The 17,808-nt window shown below is 38.7% G+C and overlaps 4 protein-coding genes across 4 annotated transcripts; 1 reads left to right on the forward strand and 3 right to left on the reverse strand.

The window, feature by feature from the left end:
- Positions 1–3,880: 3,880 nt before the first annotated feature.
- On the reverse strand, positions 3,881–6,253 carry LOC6587317 (peroxidase). The gene is made up of 5 exons (XM_026988351.1): positions 4,959–6,253; positions 4,552–4,891; positions 4,297–4,492; positions 4,131–4,236; positions 3,881–4,060 (listed from the first exon to the last, which is right to left on the reverse strand). Exons 1-5 carry the CDS (start codon positions 6,251–6,253, stop codon positions 3,994–3,996), a joined length of 2,004 nt encoding a protein of 667 aa, XP_026844152.1. The 3' UTR covers positions 3,881–3,993.
- A 536-nt stretch (positions 6,254–6,789) lies between these two features.
- Positions 6,790–12,495, reverse strand: LOC6587330. Its single transcript, XM_026988401.1, has 13 exons — positions 12,401–12,495; positions 11,672–11,807; positions 11,311–11,421; positions 10,523–10,682; positions 10,180–10,209; positions 9,462–9,627; positions 9,063–9,401; positions 8,163–8,999; positions 7,918–8,107; positions 7,721–7,853; positions 7,517–7,648; positions 7,128–7,269; positions 6,790–7,072 (listed from the first exon to the last, which is right to left on the reverse strand). The coding sequence occupies exons 1-13, from the start codon at positions 12,493–12,495 to the stop codon at positions 6,841–6,843; spliced, it is 2,703 nt and encodes a 900-aa protein (XP_026844202.1). The 3' UTR covers positions 6,790–6,840.
- A 2,614-nt stretch (positions 12,496–15,109) lies between these two features.
- On the forward strand, positions 15,110–16,316 carry LOC6587356 (putative tRNA (cytidine(32)/guanosine(34)-2'-O)-methyltransferase 1). The gene is made up of 3 exons (XM_002014158.2): positions 15,110–15,356; positions 15,423–16,111; positions 16,166–16,316. Exons 1-3 carry the CDS (start codon positions 15,236–15,238, stop codon positions 16,268–16,270), a joined length of 915 nt encoding a protein of 304 aa, XP_002014194.1. The 5' UTR covers positions 15,110–15,235; the 3' UTR covers positions 16,271–16,316.
- Positions 16,317–16,495: 179 nt separating this feature from the next.
- Positions 16,496–17,623, reverse strand: LOC6587363. Its single transcript, XM_002014159.2, has 2 exons — positions 17,204–17,623; positions 16,496–17,149 (listed from the first exon to the last, which is right to left on the reverse strand). The coding sequence occupies exons 1-2, from the start codon at positions 17,597–17,599 to the stop codon at positions 16,586–16,588; spliced, it is 960 nt and encodes a 319-aa protein (XP_002014195.1). The 5' UTR covers positions 17,600–17,623; the 3' UTR covers positions 16,496–16,585.
- Positions 17,624–17,808: the final 185 nt, after the last annotated feature.

Here is a 17,808-nt window from a genome sequence, read left to right on the forward strand (position 1 = left end):
AAGTCTAACAAGACTACTTCCTGAGCGGGGTTTCGTGGCTTCCCTTTATTCCGATCCGTTTGGTATCGCTGTTCGCAAAATTGACGAATCGATTTTGTAGCATACAAAATTTGTATAAACCGTTTCATACCGTTTGGGAGATTTGTATATATTTAATTTTATCTGTTACCATTTTTCTTTTCATTTTTTTACATCTGCATCTGTTTTTATTCTCACTCCAAAACTAGCCGTTTTAATTTCGCTCCCTTTCGCCAGATAATGCACACTGAACGAGGAAGAGCGTGTTAGAAAGAGGAAGATTAAGCGCAGAGTTAGAGCATGCAAGGCGTTGCGTAGTCAAATAAAATTGCATTTGTTCCTTTTCCAGATTCGGCAGTCTGCCTAATATGGTAATTTTGTATGCCAAACATTTGTCCTTTGTGGGAGCGCAAGGGGGTGGGGGAAAATTTTAAAACTGTTGTAGCAGTGTGATATCACAGGAGTCTGTATACAAAATTTGGTTTCAATGGCTTTAATAGTCTCTGAGAACTAGGCGTCAAGCAAGACGTCCTGACAAACAGACGGCCTCTATAAGAATTTATTGCTTCGTATTTTAAATTATATTTTATGCAACACCGCATTTCCGCTGTGAACCAAACCGACTTTTTATGATAGATTTGGGGCCTTACAATTTATTTTTTATGGAAAATATTAAAAGTCCAAACTCAAATTTGATAATTTCTTGCTCTATATTTCTGTTGAAAGTTTTGACTTTGAAAACTCGGAAAAGTCGAAATAAATTAATTTCTTGTGTTGTATTTTTGTATAGGTGCATTAATTGGACATCCTTTAAATGGTTGAGGTGCAGCCATTTCAGCAAACATCTGAATGCCGCATTTTACCGTTAAATTCCACAAAACCAGAGAAGTATGCAGAAAGACGAACATGCGTAAATTGACCTAGCTGTTAATGCTGGTAAAGAATATAAAATATATAGTAATTTCTGGAGTCAAAATCGCTTCTTTCTTCGAGCTGCAACTTCTGGACAATGTTTATAACTTTTTACAAGGTACAAAAGTAATCTGAAGCTCCTCCAGACAGTAAGCGCCAGATATACAATACTCTGAATATGATTAATCCAAAACTTATTTACCTCAAAGAATTTTGGGTGGAACCTAGTGAATTTCTCTAATTAAAGTCAATTCCAATGAATGTTTTTTTTTACATACTAAAATACATATAAGTATTCAAATTTAAACGCAGATAAGATATATTGTTCCCTCTATGGTCGAGCTTCTTTCGAACAGAGAAAAGAAAACAATAGGTATAAGAGAACAAAGACCAAGTGGAAACTATAAGCGAATGGACCTAGTTTTGAATATAAATAAATGCATGATGAAAAACAATAAATTGGAAATAAAATATCAGTATAGTAGTTTAATTAAAAGAAGTTCGAACTGACTACTTTAAGTACTTCATGTTTACATAGATGATGACCATTTACCCATAATCTTGCGATTGGGTAATGAACAGTAATATACTAAATACCCTAGTTGATCAAAATTATAAGCTTTAGAAATCTATATGAGATCGTTTGGCCGACAGCGATTTAAATTTTACGTCTTCTTAATTAACCCACTATCAAGCCAACTGTTTAAATGAGTCCACACCCATAAGCTATATAAGATGAGTTCTCGTTCTAACCGGTCTACACTCGTCAACATTGGGCTTTAGCATGAGGCTGCTCGCAGTTCTGCTAATATCAGGTTAGTCGAACAAAAATCTGTGATAAACAAAGGAAATATTTTTGTTCTCTTACACATATTTTACATATATTTTAGCGGTGTCCCCTTACTGTGGGGGATCGTGGTCTATAAACTCGAATTGGGCCACTAGGACGCGTAATACCCCGAAGGCGAAACGACAGCATGCCAGCTACGACCTATATTATTATAGACCAGTACCCCCTCCACCAACGTCGTCCTCCATTTACTATGGCGGCTATTGCCAATGCCCACCAGGAAGTCCAGGACCTCCTGGGCCCCCCGGTCCTGCCGGCCCACCTGGTGTGGAAGGCGTTTCTGGTGAAAAGGGTGAACGCGGAGACAGTGGGCTACGTGGCAGGAAAGGAAAAGCAGGACCAACTGGACCAACTGGTCCGCAAGGACTTACTAGAAAATATTCAACGCATCTCAGAAAGAATCCCCCAACAGTAGTTTTTGTACCATCGGCCAAACTGCAAGAACCATCGTCTCCGGTTCGGGCACATCCAGCTAAAATTGAATCACCAAGTCTGCCGACACGTACACATTGGTCTCAGAAACATGGCAATGTTATTCATAAGAACATTCGCAAAACAAACCGACATAAGACACCGCGACCAATGATATCACCTTTAGATGCAATGAAAACTCCGAGTGTTAGTTTCAGTGGCGGGAACCAACCACCTTCAGTGCAGTGGATCAAGAAAGACAAAAAACACAACCGCAAACAGACGACTTTTAAAAGCCCCACTGGTGCCTTAAATTCAAAGCGGAAAATAATCAATCACAAGAGCACGGTAAGTAAACAAGTTAAGCTTTCAACATCCCAGTCAAGTCCCAAAAAATCTAAAACAAATGTGTTGATCATTCAGGTGCCTTCGAACTCTGGAAGCAGTAGCCCGGAGATCATAGAAAACTCAGGAAGCGCAAGTGCCACAAATCAAACAAATGGCCAATCAGAGACCACGTCCATTAAGTCTTCTAGTATCATGAATTCCAGTCTGGCAACTGTAATTAATAGTCCCAACACGAGTATCAGACAAGTGCAATCTACCAGCCAGCAGTCGACGCACAACATAGGCAATACAATTAAAGATTTAAGCGACAGACAAACTGTCTTGTCTATAAATCTGCCAAGTAAAAAGGTGCCCATCGAGCCATATAAGACGGGAGAAATAAGCCTAAAACCACAACAACAGTCATTCCTAATGAATAATGTTGCGGATAGCGATAGCCACACTAAAAGCACCACGATGGCTGCTGACATCGAAAAGAATTTAGAGACTACTATGGCTACCACACAGATTCCACTAGAAGAAACAACTCTGCTTCCCAATATTCCTACAGAAAACGAAGAAAGCGAAGTGCCGATTCTACCTTTAACCAATACTGAAGCGACACCAATCGAAATCGATAGTCTAACAACGCAGACAGCAGATGTAACCGGGGCTACTTCCGTTCCTGAACTTTCCAACGATTCGGATGATGGCTTAGATGACATAGTGCGGTTGACAACAGAGACAAAAGATGACGTGGAGAACACTTCCACTCAGACAGAAATGTCAGAAGCAGCAATCACAACAGACAGCCCTTCAAATGGAGATGATATTCCCAAAACTACATCATTGGAGCTCCTATCAGTCCCTGATAGTGCAGAATTAACGACAGATGGTATGTTCAAGCAGACCATAGTACCCTTCGCAACAGCAAATAGAACTGACTCGAAAACTCAAGAATCGGGGTCAGAAGTGTCAGTGTCCGTCGAGACGGAAATGCCGAAAGATCTGGAAAGTAGACTAGATGTTCGAATCGTGTACGACAACTCAACGCCAAATTGATAGTACGTATTAAAAAGGAATTTTCCGTCTATAAAAACGGGCTAGACATATGTATACACATCGATACATAAGTATGTACTATGTACTTAAAAAACTACTTGCATTTATGCCCGACTTTTGAAGTTAGTACAAATAATTAAGCTGATTTATTTCCCCAAAAACAATTCGATTAGATACTTACTTATGTATATTTAGAAGTGGCTTTTCTTCACACGCAATTCGATATTTTGTTTCACGAATAAAAACTAGATGATCGTTTGCAGTCGTAAAGTTTATTGTTTCTATTCCAGTAATTATATTTATGTGCGGCAGTCCTACTTTGTTCAAAATATAACAAATATAACAAAAGTACATAAAAGCTAAATCGTTTTTATAGAATGTAGAATATAGTAGAACTTTGGTTCAGTTTCTTGCTATTGGGTATCTTGCCATTTGCTAAGATCAACTTGAGGGATCTCATTGCAATTGACGAGCATGTTACTAAAAAGAGGAATAAACAGGTATGATGGTTATTAAAGCACAACTTGTTATAGGCCCGCTGATCACTTACTATACGTTTGGGAATACGAATACATTCGGCTGAATGTCGCGCAAATAATTCGCATTGTTGCAGAACAAACTTGCCAAACTTGCCTTACGAATCTCCGCCAGTTGCGCTGCGTGAAAAATTTCTGATTTAAAAAAATGATTTTTTATAAACATTAGCTCTCACTTACTGCGTGAAAAACCACCAGTGTGATCTCGTTCAAAAAAGAATCGATCGCCACGACGCGTGTTTAGAAATTGCTTGCCAATAATACACAACAGAGTCGGCCCGAAAAGAGCTTCCGGAACGTGGAACTCCAAGGAGCCACCGACACTCAACTCCACATCATCGGGTGTTGCGTACAGCTTTTTCAACAACGCGATTTTCTACATAGCAATGGAACATTTCCTTATGTAAGCCATACGTGAGGAATTATATTACAAACCTCTCTCGGTATCTCGGCAGTGAAATCCGGCCAATCGACGGCTCGACGCAGTCCGCAGAACTCGCGGACATCGTTGTAGGAGGCTAACCCAAAGTCTCGGGCACGTTGAATATCCAATGACTTCAGATCAGAACCGTACTCCTCGAAGTCCTTTCGATTGAAGAAGTGCTTGATCTCAGGATCGATATTCCCATCCGAACGTTTATGAAGTTGCGTAGCCAAACCTCTTAACAATGCATCAAAGTTATCACTGGAGTCCAACAATCGAATGGTCTCAGATCGCTCGAAATAATCACTTAAGCGCAGAGTCTGGTTGGAACTGCGATTGGGGGCAACAAGTCTGAAAGTGCCAAAAAACCTCTGTTGATATGTAAACTCAATATGCAAACTGCTAGAACAGAACTTACGAAAACCAGCCGGGAATCTGGGTATGCGCGTAGCGGAAAGCGGCCGCAGCGAACTCGGCATAAGCACCAGCATTGACGGTTTCGTCGTAGTCATTGACATACTCAGTAGGGTCTACCGGATAGATGAGACCGTTGAGATAAGTGTACGTACGTCCCAGATATAAGGGCAGCCAATCGTTAAATGTAATCTTCTGGAACTGCGCAATACTGATCTTGCGAGCTTCCTGGTAAAGACGCTCATCGCTATAGTGCGGATTAAGAAGCGCCAGGTTTTCGACCAGTCGATTATGTTCCCGCACCAAAAGCGTCTGCAGAAGTGCAATGGTGGGTGAGAATCGGTTCCGTCTATCTGGCATGCTGTAGCACTCATTCCTGGAGCCGCATTCACCTTCAAAGTTCTGACTCACGGGTAACCAGTGCTGACCATTTATATAGCTGGTGCGAAGCCGACCTCCCTTGAATAAACGCACCCTACGGCTCTGATGTAGAGAATTTCCATACACAGATGATAGATCCAGATAGGCTGTAGAAAGTGTAAGCTTCTCGGGATATGGCGCACGGTCCTTCGGGCAAATGGCATCAGCGTCCGACACGCTGTTAGCAAAGTGGAGGCAAGTTTTTCCTGTGTTGTACGCGATGGGTCCACCGCGCGGTAGAGCGATCGGCTGGCAGCGATGGTGGTGAGGCTCAGCACAGCAGTCTTTCGGTGCACCCTTGGTCGTCAGCTGACTGATATCGTGAGCAACGTACTGGCCCCACTGCATGGCCGCCATGGTCCTGAAATTGTCGTTTCTCGTATGCTCTCCATACAGTGAAAGAGAGATAAGCCGCGCATTCGGTAAGGCCTGAACTGGCTTCCCATATTTGGGTGGCAGTAGGCGCCTGTATCTAGAGACAGCAATTCCGAATTCCGGGTAAAGTAGGCTGTTGCATGATCCATCAATGCTTCGGTAGTGCAAGTTGATCGTATCATTAAGGCAATTCAAAGGCGGTATGCCACACCTTACGGGCTGCGAAGAACCCGACAAGTCCAGCCAACTGCTGGGACTAGAGTCCGAATTTGTATTGTATTTCGGTAAATACTCCTTCAGCAACAAGTCCAAGTTAGAGCCACTGACCGCAGGCCGAACTTCGAAACGAAAACTTTCTGAGCTTCTCTTCGATTTTGAAGCTGGATACAGCTCGAGTTTATCACTATTCGCGTACGGACAGCTCGTGGTAGCTGTACTTTTGTCGGCAATTGCCAGAACACCGAACACGGCAAGAACTTTTAAAATTAACTTTGAGCCTCTCATTGCTACAACTGCAGAAAACGCAATGCAGCCCCTTGGGCTACAGCTCTATATATAGAACACCGATGATACCTTTGTTTTGATTTCGCGCACGATCTTCATTACTTCAGTACGTGCAGTTGAAAATTCTTCAAAAGATGGTTAAGATTAAAGAACGCACAGAGATATGAATCATGATCATATTCGAAGGTTTTTAACGGTGGGTGGGGGGCAGAACGAATTCGTAAACGTATTAAACCGAAATGAAACGTGTCCAATGACCAATGAGTTTTCCGATTATTTTTTCCTCTTAATAACGTTGGTAAAAAAAGAACAATGCATTTTTCATCTATCTTATGTAGCATGAAGCAAATGATAAATATTAGTTTCTAGTTGACCAAGTATTGTTTAGCGTTTAGGCTGTATTTAATAAACATAAAATCATTAGTTTAAAATATTTAATTAAATGTAATTCAATTCATTTTTAATAATAGATAGGTTAATGTTATTAACCACAAACTGTAGTTATTTACTGAATTTTAATTAAAGCCACAATATTTGATTCAAACACACGTATTTCTAAGTCAAAAATAACTTTGGTGAAGGGTAACTTAAACACTAGAGTCTAACAAATATTTTCTTAAGCGAGGTGGCATTAAAATATACGAATTTATTATTGTCTTCCATTTGTAATAGTGTGCACTGTATTCCAAGTACAAAGCAAAAGCCTCTTCATCCTCCAGTAATGAATCGTACTTTATTTGTTGTCTTTCTATAATCCAAAAGCAGATGGCCAATAACATGTTTGGATAGTCTCGATCCACATCCACACAAGCATCCATGCTGTGAACAGACACATTTAAGAGACTTTTACATCATTTATTTATTTGACACTTACATATTTTCAATGTACTGTTCGATAATCTTTCGGATTATAGCGAAGATACTTCGATAAATACCTGCTTCATCCAAATAGACATCTTCTTCCCCAATAGAATCAACTATGAGCATTATAACATCACTGGCATGCTCTAAAAACCCTGTGTTGATAGTATGAGAAAAGTAATTATAACAAAAGGATATACGTCGGAAAGACACTTGGACTAAAATATGATGAATAAGATAATATGACTAGCAGACAGTAAAACAGTTTCTAGTCTAAAGAGTCCACTGACACAAAGACACAAATCTTATAGACAGACGGACATGACTAGATTCAGTTCTTGTTGCGGATCAAGGGGACGGAATTTTCAGAATCCAGATACACTCATAATAAAAAGTACAAACCGTTCGATGCTAGAAAATTGGCAAGTTTTAGCCCTCCACGTAAACGTAGACCACTTCCTGATGTAAAATGCAAAGCAGAAAAAGCATTGTATGTACCGTGCAAAATAGCTAGACTCTTTTGTACTTTAATATCTGAAATATAGAAAATAAAATATATCACATTTTTGAACTTTTGTTTACATGTTAAAATAATGGAATACATACCCAGCTGAGAAGACTCCACAGCAAACATTTGAGTTTCGATTTCAGAAATAAATGACATATGTTTTTGGAAAAGCTCGTTGTTTTCGGCATAAAACTGTGCGCCTTTGGTTCTGGCTGTCCGAAATAATTCAGACTAAAAGGCTCAAAATAAATATAAATAGTTTAAGATTAGGGGGACATGGTAATAAATCACTCACAATTTCCCATTGGAACGCTGTCTTCGCATCTGACGCACCTTCACTTGAAATGTTGAAGGCATGGGAATAGGACTGATTCAATACGAGACTCTTAGCCAGAGGCCTTAAAATGTATGGCCCTAAAATTAACTCCTCGCCAGCCACTATATTCGTAGATGTTACCCCTATAAGCTGGCCCCTTGACAGAGATCTGAGCAATGTATAATATATTTACATTTATTTATTTACATATTTAATATACTTACATAACCTTAATGTTCCCCGTCGTAATGCTCTGTTTTAAGGCCTTCAAAGTCGAACAAAGAGTGGATTTCTGTTGGTAGTGGCTGCAATAATTATCCGCTTGTCCAAAATAATCGTCAATGAACTGATGAAAATATTTAGCTATTTTTGTGACCAATCGGCAACGCTTCGAACTGTTCAAGTTATCAAGAATCTCCGTTGTTTCCTTTGAATTTCGAATTTCCGCATTGAAGAGATTTTCAGCGGACTCAATTTTATCATGCGATAAAGATAAATTAAGCAGCCTATTCGTGAACTGAGACATTGGATTATCCTTTGGTGGAAACTGGTTTCTTGCTTCAGTAAGATTCCCATTTGACAACGAACGTTTGCGTACGTCATTGTAACAGTCTGCGAAATCAGACGGACCATCGATTCCGTAATAGCTGAACGCATTTTCAGATGTACGGTCGCTTATTGATGGAAATACTGTATCGTTTACGAGATTATCATCGTTTTGTGAACTTATGTTTTCAGTTTTTGGATAGTGCAGCTCGGCCACTTGCGATTTTAATAAAATGTGTGCACCTAACCGCATGAGAATCGCAGCCATTAGATGTATGACACTGATTTTTTTAATAAGCAGCAGACTAAAGTATGTGCCTATAATGTTCGTGTCATTAAAGATAAAAACCGACAGACGGAATGCTGTCGATATCACTTCGTGATACTTTTCCGAGGTTAACTGCTTGTAGTCTAGTTGGGTCGCCAAAAGTTCGGAAATAATCGAATCCCCTTTATCGTCTTCGATTACGTACTCTAATATAAAGTTCCAAGCGAAAAGGGGATCGTTCAATATTCTGTTGGCAGGATTATAAAATATCATTTAAATCGCAATACAAACTATTCCGTAATATACGCACCTACCATGTTTCAATATGGCCTGATTCAAATACTTTGCAGCTTGAAGAAAACATCGAAACAGCTGTGTTGTTTCCAGCATTGGTATCAGGCCTATTTTATATCCATAACATTCAGTTTGATGTATCTCCCAGTCTAATTCCATACATGTCTGTGTGCAATAAGTTTTGTAGCGACATCTGCTACACGTGTGAAAAACCAGTTCTTGGTGCACTCCACACATTTCACAGTTAAGGAAAGGTGCACTGAACTGAAAGTAGACAGGGGTATCCACCAGAATAATTTTTCCTTTGGGGATGTTGACCCTTGCGAATACCCCAGCAGGGCCGTTCATCGTTCGTCTATACAAATATGGAATTGGTAATTGTTATTAAATCTGTTCAAACCATGCTTTCACTTACTTATATTCACATGCGCTGCTAGCAAATGGTATTTTCTTGCTACCACCAAATCCATTGAAAGGCACAAATGACTTGATCATTGGTTTCCTGGTATATTGGACATTTCGAGTTTCTTGGTTTATTTCTTTCTCGTACTTTTGTAAAAGCGACCAAAAAGATGAAATTTCTATAACAAAGATATATTCAAATATTTAGAAAAACAAATATAACAAATTATGCATTTCGGTAGCTGTAGTGAAATATACTCTTGCAGATTTCCATTCAAATTTTCAATATTAATGTCAAAAAGCTATTGGCCGTAAGTTAACTCATCTAATAACTCATGGTCTTTAAAACATTAAAACCGACTTTCAATAATTCATTGTGCACATTCAATAGGGCGTCCCGCTCCCAGACTATCCGCCCGTCTTTTGGAAAATTGAAGTTATTGTAGCAATCTCTGTTACCCACTATCGTTATTTATTTTATTTTTTTGTTTATAAGTTTAGAAGAAATATTCAATATTATATCTAAGAGGTTTGAGTGTTGCTTAGATTACTAGTAAATAGACCTTTTTGGTTTCGTGCATCTCGTGACTTAGTTCTCAGACTTTTCTAATTTATACCGTTCTACCTCTCCAACTGCCTTCGCCAACAGTATCAAAGAAAAACATAAACAAATTTAAAAATGTAAGCTTTTAATCGGTGATCTGAAACATTTACTCTGGTATTCCACTTACCACTGGTTTTATCTGTAGAGGGCAAGCGATCTGAATAAAAAACAAAATGATATATACATAAATATTTAGAAAATTAAGAACACCATAGTCAATGATAGGTCTATAAGTTTGGCAATCAGATAGGGAAATATTAAATCGAGCAAGAATTTAACATTTTTTGGCACAAGCAGACAACTGAAAAAAAGGCTGGACGCGAACGAGACTCGAGAGCGAGAATCCAATAACAACGCTGCTCGACTCGAGTCTCGCTGAGAAGTGATGCTTATTGTTGATGGACTGCTTACAAACCCGTGGTCTACACGCTTCATACATCGAAACAAATTATATATATTTTTGTTTATACCAATCATATCCTTTAAATTCTTTAATTTCTGCTTTGCCGCTTTGTTATCCCGTGTCATAAACAAAGCCAAGCACAACAGCGATTGAGAAAGGACAGTTCCTTTAGTAGTCTTCAGTCTAGAATCCAGGGACTCATAATATAAAAGGTCTTTGCAAGCAAACTAAGAAAAGAAAAACAGAAATTATGATCATTAAAAGTTCAGCTCGATTTGTTCATATTTAAGACAACAATAAATAGTTAACATTCAGTTTTTTAGACTAATGTGCAAAATGTCGAAACTTCTGCGAAACTCCTAATTTTGAAAGAAAAAGATTTGCCAACGTTTACAAAGAGATTACAAAGATACTATCTGATTTTGTGACTAGTTCTGATACATTTTTTGATCGGTTTATTATTTAATATTTATTGTTAGCTAACATTTAAGAGTGTTTAATGATAGAGCCGAACGTGCTGTTACACTTATTCAAAACTATAACGAAATACTGATAAAAAAGATGAGTTTCAAAAATGCAATCCGATCAGAGCGATATATAGTATAGCTGTCATAGGAACCATTTGCCAAATATCGTATTTTTCAACTTTGACCTCAAGTCGGCACCTCTAAACGATGTCGAATCGGGCTAAAACTGTTGATTTTATTGTTGCGTTATGAGATCAAAAATACTTTAGTTTTGCTTTTATCTGCTAAAAAGTTATGTAACTTCTGCAAGCATACGACTATTGTGTTAAATATGATGGCTTGACTTACAGATACGGATAGTTATCAAGTGAGATACCAAGATACTTACAGAATAGTGTTGGTTTCGAATAGAATACAAACTACGTTCCAAAACAGCATCTAAAAAAGCACTGTTGTAGCAAGGCGAGCGGAATATAATTTTGTTAAGGCGCTGGAAACCCTAAATCGAAATTTGTTAAATTTGTTTAAATATATGAAATCTCGACTCCAAGGATTTCGCGAAGGGGGGCGAATTTATTACCATGCCTTATTTTTAAGCGTAATATGATGTTATATATATTTAGGATTGATTCGAAAAATTATATCAAAGAAATTACGCAAAAACAATTTTTTTAAAAATATGCATATGAAAAATCCCCCCCTTTTTCCACCCCTGGGTATACCATTGCTAGACTCAATCTCGTGATTACCTTTTTGGATATTTCAGTGTTATTCGATTTCATACAACAGACGGCGCTGCTTAACAAATTTGAAGACGTCTCGGATAACTTCGAAAAGTACTCATCTGTCTCTATTTTCAAAAGTTGTATGAAAATTTCGGATTCTCTGAAAGATACATACATATGTTGGAAATGTGTTTTAACACCCGTTAAAAGCCAATAGGAGTGTTTCCGACCCCATCAAGTATACATACATATGTATGTATATATACACGTATTATTGATCATCATCAGTGGTGGTATATAACATTTTAATATTATGTTTATATATTTTGCTATTTATTATCTTACTATCTAATTATAAAGTCTGCATTTGAAGTTCCTTACTTCAACTTTCCGTTATATTATCACGATGTGTACCTATATTAATTAATATATTTTAATATGCATTTATGTATTTTCATAATTCATACATATCTACATACATAAACATGGAATACATACGGATCTGCTTGGTTGATAGATACATACATATATACATACTGTATCTGTACGAAATTAGGTGTAATAGCAGTCACACACACACCACACTAAGGCCATGCTTCTTGACGACGCCAAATTGAAAATTCGGTACTTCCAGTAGATCAACAGACTTGTAAATCTGCACAAAGCGCCATTCAGAACAGGATGGCCGTTACTTTCCCATTTATATTAACATATGTACATCTTAGTAAATAGTAATTATAAGTATGTTCTTACATCAAGTTCCGAGGACAAATCACTTTCGACATTGTAACATATTCAGAGTCTTCAAAACAAGTCTCTTTTACTTGGTATAAATTAAATTTATGCATTGCTTAAATAAATATGTCTTTAAATCTGCTGCCCTACAACTTTAAAATTCACGCGGCAAACAATGCTCGGCTGTTCATGAACAAACGAACAATCGAATAACGGATAATAATCCGATACCTACATATGCCTTTTTACACTGGCGCGTTTGCATAATGATATCGGAATAGCACATTGACGCAAAATATGCGTTTACACTGGCAGACTCAGGTTATTGAGAATTATATTGAAATAGATGATTTATGTGTTTGATGATGAGGAGCGCAACCAAATTTGAAATTCAATAACTAAGCCTAGAACTCAGATCGACGACAATTTTCACCGGTCAAAGCATAAATAATATTCGTATGCGGAGAAAAAAAATTTTTAGCTGCTGTTTATTATCCGACCAATACTCCGATTCGCTCTATTTTTGAGTCGGGTATTGAATCGGTAGAAGCAATGGAGTTATGAAAAAAGTAACGACGTAACGACTTGCATAAATAAATATGGCTTGAAATCTGCTGTCCTACAACTGTAAAATTCACTCGGTAAACAATGCTGGGTGGTTAATAAATAAACGTTAAAGGTTATATAGGTATCATACGGTATCAATGACTTAGGTAATGTCCGCGCAACGGTTCTGATGCAGAGAAAAACGTACGAGGAAGCGTCAAACATTGACCTGTGAAACATCGCTATTGATATGCCATCTAACAAAAGTGCATACTGTACAAACTTAGGTGAATAGTGGCACTAACCATACAGTATATTTTGTGGTATAAATCAAACAAATAACAGCTTTTATTTTGTTTCCCGCGCCCTAGTGTACCATACCCCCACCCCCTGCCCATTCTTCATTTATTTTGTGGCGGTAGGTCAGTCCATCAAAAGACCCGAAACAAGAACCAAACTCAAATTTCAGTTCTAGCGGCCAGCAATAGTAAACACACACACGCAAAGTACGTGAGAATGCATGTGCACCCATACACTAAAACATGCTGGTGGCAAAACAGATCAGACCTGAGAGAGTTTAAAAAATCTGAAAAAACATACAATCACATATTTTTGTCGAAACATATTGCGTGTGTACTAACCCATGCAAAGATGTTCTCTCTGCGCTCTCTCTCTCATGATGACGTCACTCTGGGGTACGGATAGCGCAAGCCGGTGTGTGACACTTTCGTTGTATGAACTGGCACATCTACATATATACTGTATGGTTAGTGATAGTGGTTATCGAATGACAAGAACCCAAGAGCAAGGAGTATTCAACGGAAGATGCTTTTGCATCAGCAGCCGAACGGGTCAAAAATATCCATCTCATCCATGTCCATGGAGCGGAAATCATCATAGGAACAAGGGCATATCAAAGAGTTGGGACTAGAGATACCCGAGACAAATTTGTTAAACTAAAACGAGCCGTCCAGAGGGGCAAGGACTGACTCATACTACGAACTGCCCAATTCTCGTTTACCAGTTGAGGCGAAACTCGAAGAACCTTACTATAAGAGGCGTCATGGATGGAACCGAGCTATCCGAGAAGACACACTCTGAATGTTGATGTCTGCGAACGGCTACGGGTGAAGAGGCGCATATAATGGTCAAGATTAAAACAGATCTTAGAATTGAACTTTTGAACACGATTTTATCGTTGGCTAAAAGTAGAAGTAGAGACGACGGGTAAAAGAACAGTTGTCCAATTTAGCGAAACTTTTTCGCTAGAAATATAAATAAATAGAGATAGAGCGCTGCTCTGTTCCATCATGGGGCAGACTAGAAGAGGTCGGGGCTGGCGTCATAGCACGTTGGGAAGCTGCAACAGATTCAAAGCTAAGTGGCTTAATTGCCTTACTTATAATGCCGATGGCTTATCGTTGGTGGTGAGAACAACAATTAAATTTCGGCGGACGAAGATTGCAATTAAATTTTGTTCTTCATTGGGCTATTTTTTTAAAGTGATCTTTCAAACTATGGAACTAAATTATGTTGAATGACTAGAATCAAGCCCTCATCTTCCTCCATAATCGACTTGCTTGCTTTCAGAGGTATTTGTTTTCTTCGATGGTGACGATGGCGGCATCTTCTCTTCCCACTTCAGCTTATTGGTTATTTCATCTCGCTGACTTTGATTGTGTTGTGTAACTTGGGGGAACACTGCTGGTTGGAGACCCTGGGGTTCGAGCTGCTGCGGTTGGAGCCCGGCATTTACAATTCTTCACAAAGAGATCATATATGGATATATCATAGGGATAACGGAGGTTTTTTACACAGGCGCTGGCATTGGGCTTATATGAACAAAAACGGTGACAAATTTAAAAACGTTGAAGCTGCTGAAAAAAAACCGTGATTCCTAAATAAAACTAAGCTTAAAGCCATTGACGCTAAAAGAATCAACAGACTGCTTAGTGGTAACGCATTTGATAGGCACACACTCGCCAAAATGCATGTAGTTCCTAGTAACATATGCGATACATGCGATAGTATCGATAACGCCTCGTGTATAATTTTCATTCCATCTCTAAGAAAGTATAATGATAATTACAAATTCTTTGAAAAAGAAAACATCAGCACCAAACACTAATAGACTTCTTCGACGAAATTGATGTAAAACTATAAACAGTACTCGAACATTTTCTATTCTTTGACTTGGCAATTTCCACCTTTAAAAGGACGGGCAATTAATCCCACGCTACTCACGGATAGCATGGATTGATTAAAGTAAAAAAATTAATTAATTACGCTGTCACACGTTAAATTAACATGGGTAAAACATCAAAAGATAAACGGGATATTTATTACCGTCAAGCAAAGGAAGAGGGCTGGCGTGCACGAAGTGCTTTTAAACTGTTGCACATTCATGACGCCTATGGAATACTAAATGGTATCTCATTGCTGTTTAAGCTATCTTCATAAAAGCAGATTCACTGATAGCCCTATATTTATTCAGGTGTGCGTCGCGCTGTCGATTTGTGTGCAGCTCCTGGAAGCTGGTCGCAGGTACTATCTCGCAAGCTGTACGATACGTGCCAAAACGATGCAGAAAAGTCGGCAACCAAAATCATTGCAGTGGATTTACAGGCCATGGCACCTATACGAGGTGTTCTCCAATTGCAAGGGGACATTACAAAAGAGAGCACAGCCGAAGCTATAATAAGTCATTTTAGTGCTGATGGCGAAGAAAAGGCGCAGCTCGTCGTTTGTGACGGCGCTCCGGACGTTACAGGTGTGCATGAAATGGACGAGTACATGCAACACCAACTTCTGGTATCTGCACTAAGTATCGCCACTGTGGTACTTGAATCCGGGGGGTCATTCGTGGCTAAAATATTTCAAGGCAATGCCACCGGTCTGCTTAGCACACAGATGAAAATATTTTTTAATAAGTTTGATATCTACAAGCCTCCAAGTTCGCGTTCATCGAGCATTGAATCGTTTGTGGTTTGTTCTGATTTCTGTTTGCCTCCTGGCTATATTCCACAAGTCATTAACACGGCACGAGATGATATACGCGTGCTTGCACAAAAAACAGGGTCCGATGTGAACCGGCGCCTTGTGCCATTTATCGCTTGTGGTGACTTAGATGGTCCTAATAACCACTCTGAGGACGAGTCGGATGCTTCGGGCGAACTTCAGGACGTAAGGAATAATCGTTGAATTTTTATATTTGGCTTTAATATTGTACTCCAACAGGATATTAAATATGACTATGACGGTATTATGAGCGACGAAATTTACCCACAGGAATTTAAGGGATCATATGAAGAACTGAAAATCAATCATACGTCTCGTCAATAAATATAAGGTCTCGGAATTGATCTTGTTACTCCAAGTCTCAAAATTATATATGTTGTATGTATTGGGTGTCATTATATCATCCATTAATTGTATTGACCAACCATAATAACCATATAATCTGAATATGGATGAATAGCCATGCTCAGCTTCTAATAAGTGCTTCAGACACCAGTTGTGATCTCTTAAAAAAATGTTCTGCTATACGCTATGAGAAACAACATTAAATTTCATTTAAATGGGGTCTTAATTCAAAATCACTTAACAGTTTTATACAATCTATTTCTTTAGTATACTATCAATTTATTACAAGTCCAGTCATTTTAGTGAAAGTTTCTTCTGCTCAATTTCTAGAAGCTTTTTTTTTAACTCAATTTTTTCCGCCGTCAACTGTTCCATCGCTAAGTGGTGACGTTTATCTTCTAACAATTTTTCCTTTAACATACCGCAAAACTCACTGAGCGCCAGATGGACACTGTTGGTGGCGTCGTTGACCAAACCAATGCTGCTGCTTAATTTTTCCAGCAAGCTGTGCTCTTCGGTTGTTCTTCCTGTCACTGTTGCTTTTTTGCCTGCTTGCAGGTAAAGCGGGTCTATATCGATCTTGCAATCCTCTGGCTCATAGATGTATTCGGATGCACTGTGCAAGGCGCTGGGATCCTCCTCTGGCACCACATCTTCCACATCATATTCGGTATTTGAGTTATCATGCATGTCATCATCGTCTGGTACTTTCAAAATCAATTGACTAACATCATCGTGTATACGACATAGCGTTGCTATAGTTTCCTCAGAAGAACTGAGGCTCGTTTCAAAAGGCAGATTAAGCAATTCGTTTTTCTCCACTTTCTTAAGAATGAACCTTTTCCAGTCTTTCAACGCCTAGAATATAAAAAAGCTATTCATAACTTGGCATTCAAACAATTAAACGCTTACCTTCTTCCATGTAGCCACATCTTTTCGTGGTGGGCCATTTCTGTTCAACTCTAATGCCAGTTGTTCCCATAAAGATTCTGCGGCATTACGTGTTTCCCAAGAAGGGAGTTGTAGCAATCGAGGATGCTTCTTCACAAAGTCTAGCAAGACTACTTCCTGAGCGGGGTTTCGTGGCTTTCCCTTATTCCGATCAACAACACTTGACTGTGATTGATATTTATATTTATATTTATGACTTTGGGACAGCGATGATGTCGGATGCATTCTATTCATATGTTTGCTTAAATTGGTGGTGGTTGTTTTGTAAGAGAGCTTGGCTTTGCAGATGTTGCAAAGGGCAAATGTGTCGTCCACCGCTCGGAAAAAGCACCAAATCTCGCTTGTTTTCCGTTTCATTGTTAAATTAATCAAATTATTCTTGGCGTTGCGTCTTTCTGAAGCAAAAAAGAACCAGTTTGTATGCGTTTGTTCCAGCAGCTGGTTCAAAGAGTCGGAACTGCTTCATTTCTTAAGGGTACTCCACAAAATAATTTGCAATTGCATTTATTAAATTATTAATTATTTAGTATAATAATACCGGGAAAGCTGCCGACTAGAAAAATGTA

Source organism: Drosophila persimilis, unplaced genomic scaffold (genome assembly GCF_003286085.1).
Source record: "Drosophila persimilis strain 14011-0111.01,24,50 unplaced genomic scaffold, DperRS2 tig00000000-arrow-pilon, whole genome shotgun sequence".
NCBI classification, from domain to species: Eukaryota; Metazoa; Arthropoda; class Insecta; order Diptera; family Drosophilidae; genus Drosophila; species Drosophila persimilis.

Coding starts and splice junctions, on each gene's coding strand:
- LOC6587356 (XM_002014158.2), top strand. CDS start 15,236: ATGGGTAAAACATCAAAAGATAAACGGGATATTTATTACCGTCAAGCA. Junction 15,357..15,422: donor CGCCTATGGAATACTAAATG/GTATCTCATTGC, acceptor ATATTTATTCAG/GTGTGCGTCGCGCTGTCGAT. Junction 16,112..16,165: donor CTTCGGGCGAACTTCAGGAC/GTAAGGAATAAT, acceptor GTACTCCAACAG/GATATTAAATATGACTATGA.
- LOC6587317 (XM_026988351.1), bottom strand. CDS start 6,253: ATGAGAGGCTCAAAGTTAATTTTAAAAGTTCTTGCCGTGTTCGGTGTT. Junction 4,892..4,958: donor CAGATTCCCGGCTGGTTTTC/GTAAGTTCTGTT, acceptor TGGCACTTTCAG/ACTTGTTGCCCCCAATCGCA. Junction 4,061..4,130: donor TTCGTATTCCCAAACGTATA/GTAAGTGATCAG, acceptor TCCTCTTTTTAG/TAACATGCTCGTCAATTGCA.
- LOC6587363 (XM_002014159.2), bottom strand. CDS start 17,599: ATGAAACGGAAAACAAGCGAGATTTGGTGCTTTTTCCGAGCGGTGGAC. Junction 17,150..17,203: donor ATGTGGCTACATGGAAGAAG/GTAAGCGTTTAA, acceptor TTTATATTCTAG/GCGTTGAAAGACTGGAAAAG.
- LOC6587330 (XM_026988401.1), bottom strand. CDS start 12,495: ATGCATAAATTTAATTTATACCAAGTAAAAGAGACTTGTTTTGAAGAC. Junction 10,210..10,522: donor GAATTTAAAGGATATGATTG/GTATAAACAAAA, acceptor TTTTTTATTCAG/ATCGCTTGCCCTCTACAGAT. Junction 9,628..10,179: donor CTCTACAGATAAAACCAGTG/GTAAGTGGAATA, acceptor TCTTTGTTATAG/AAATTTCATCTTTTTGGTCG.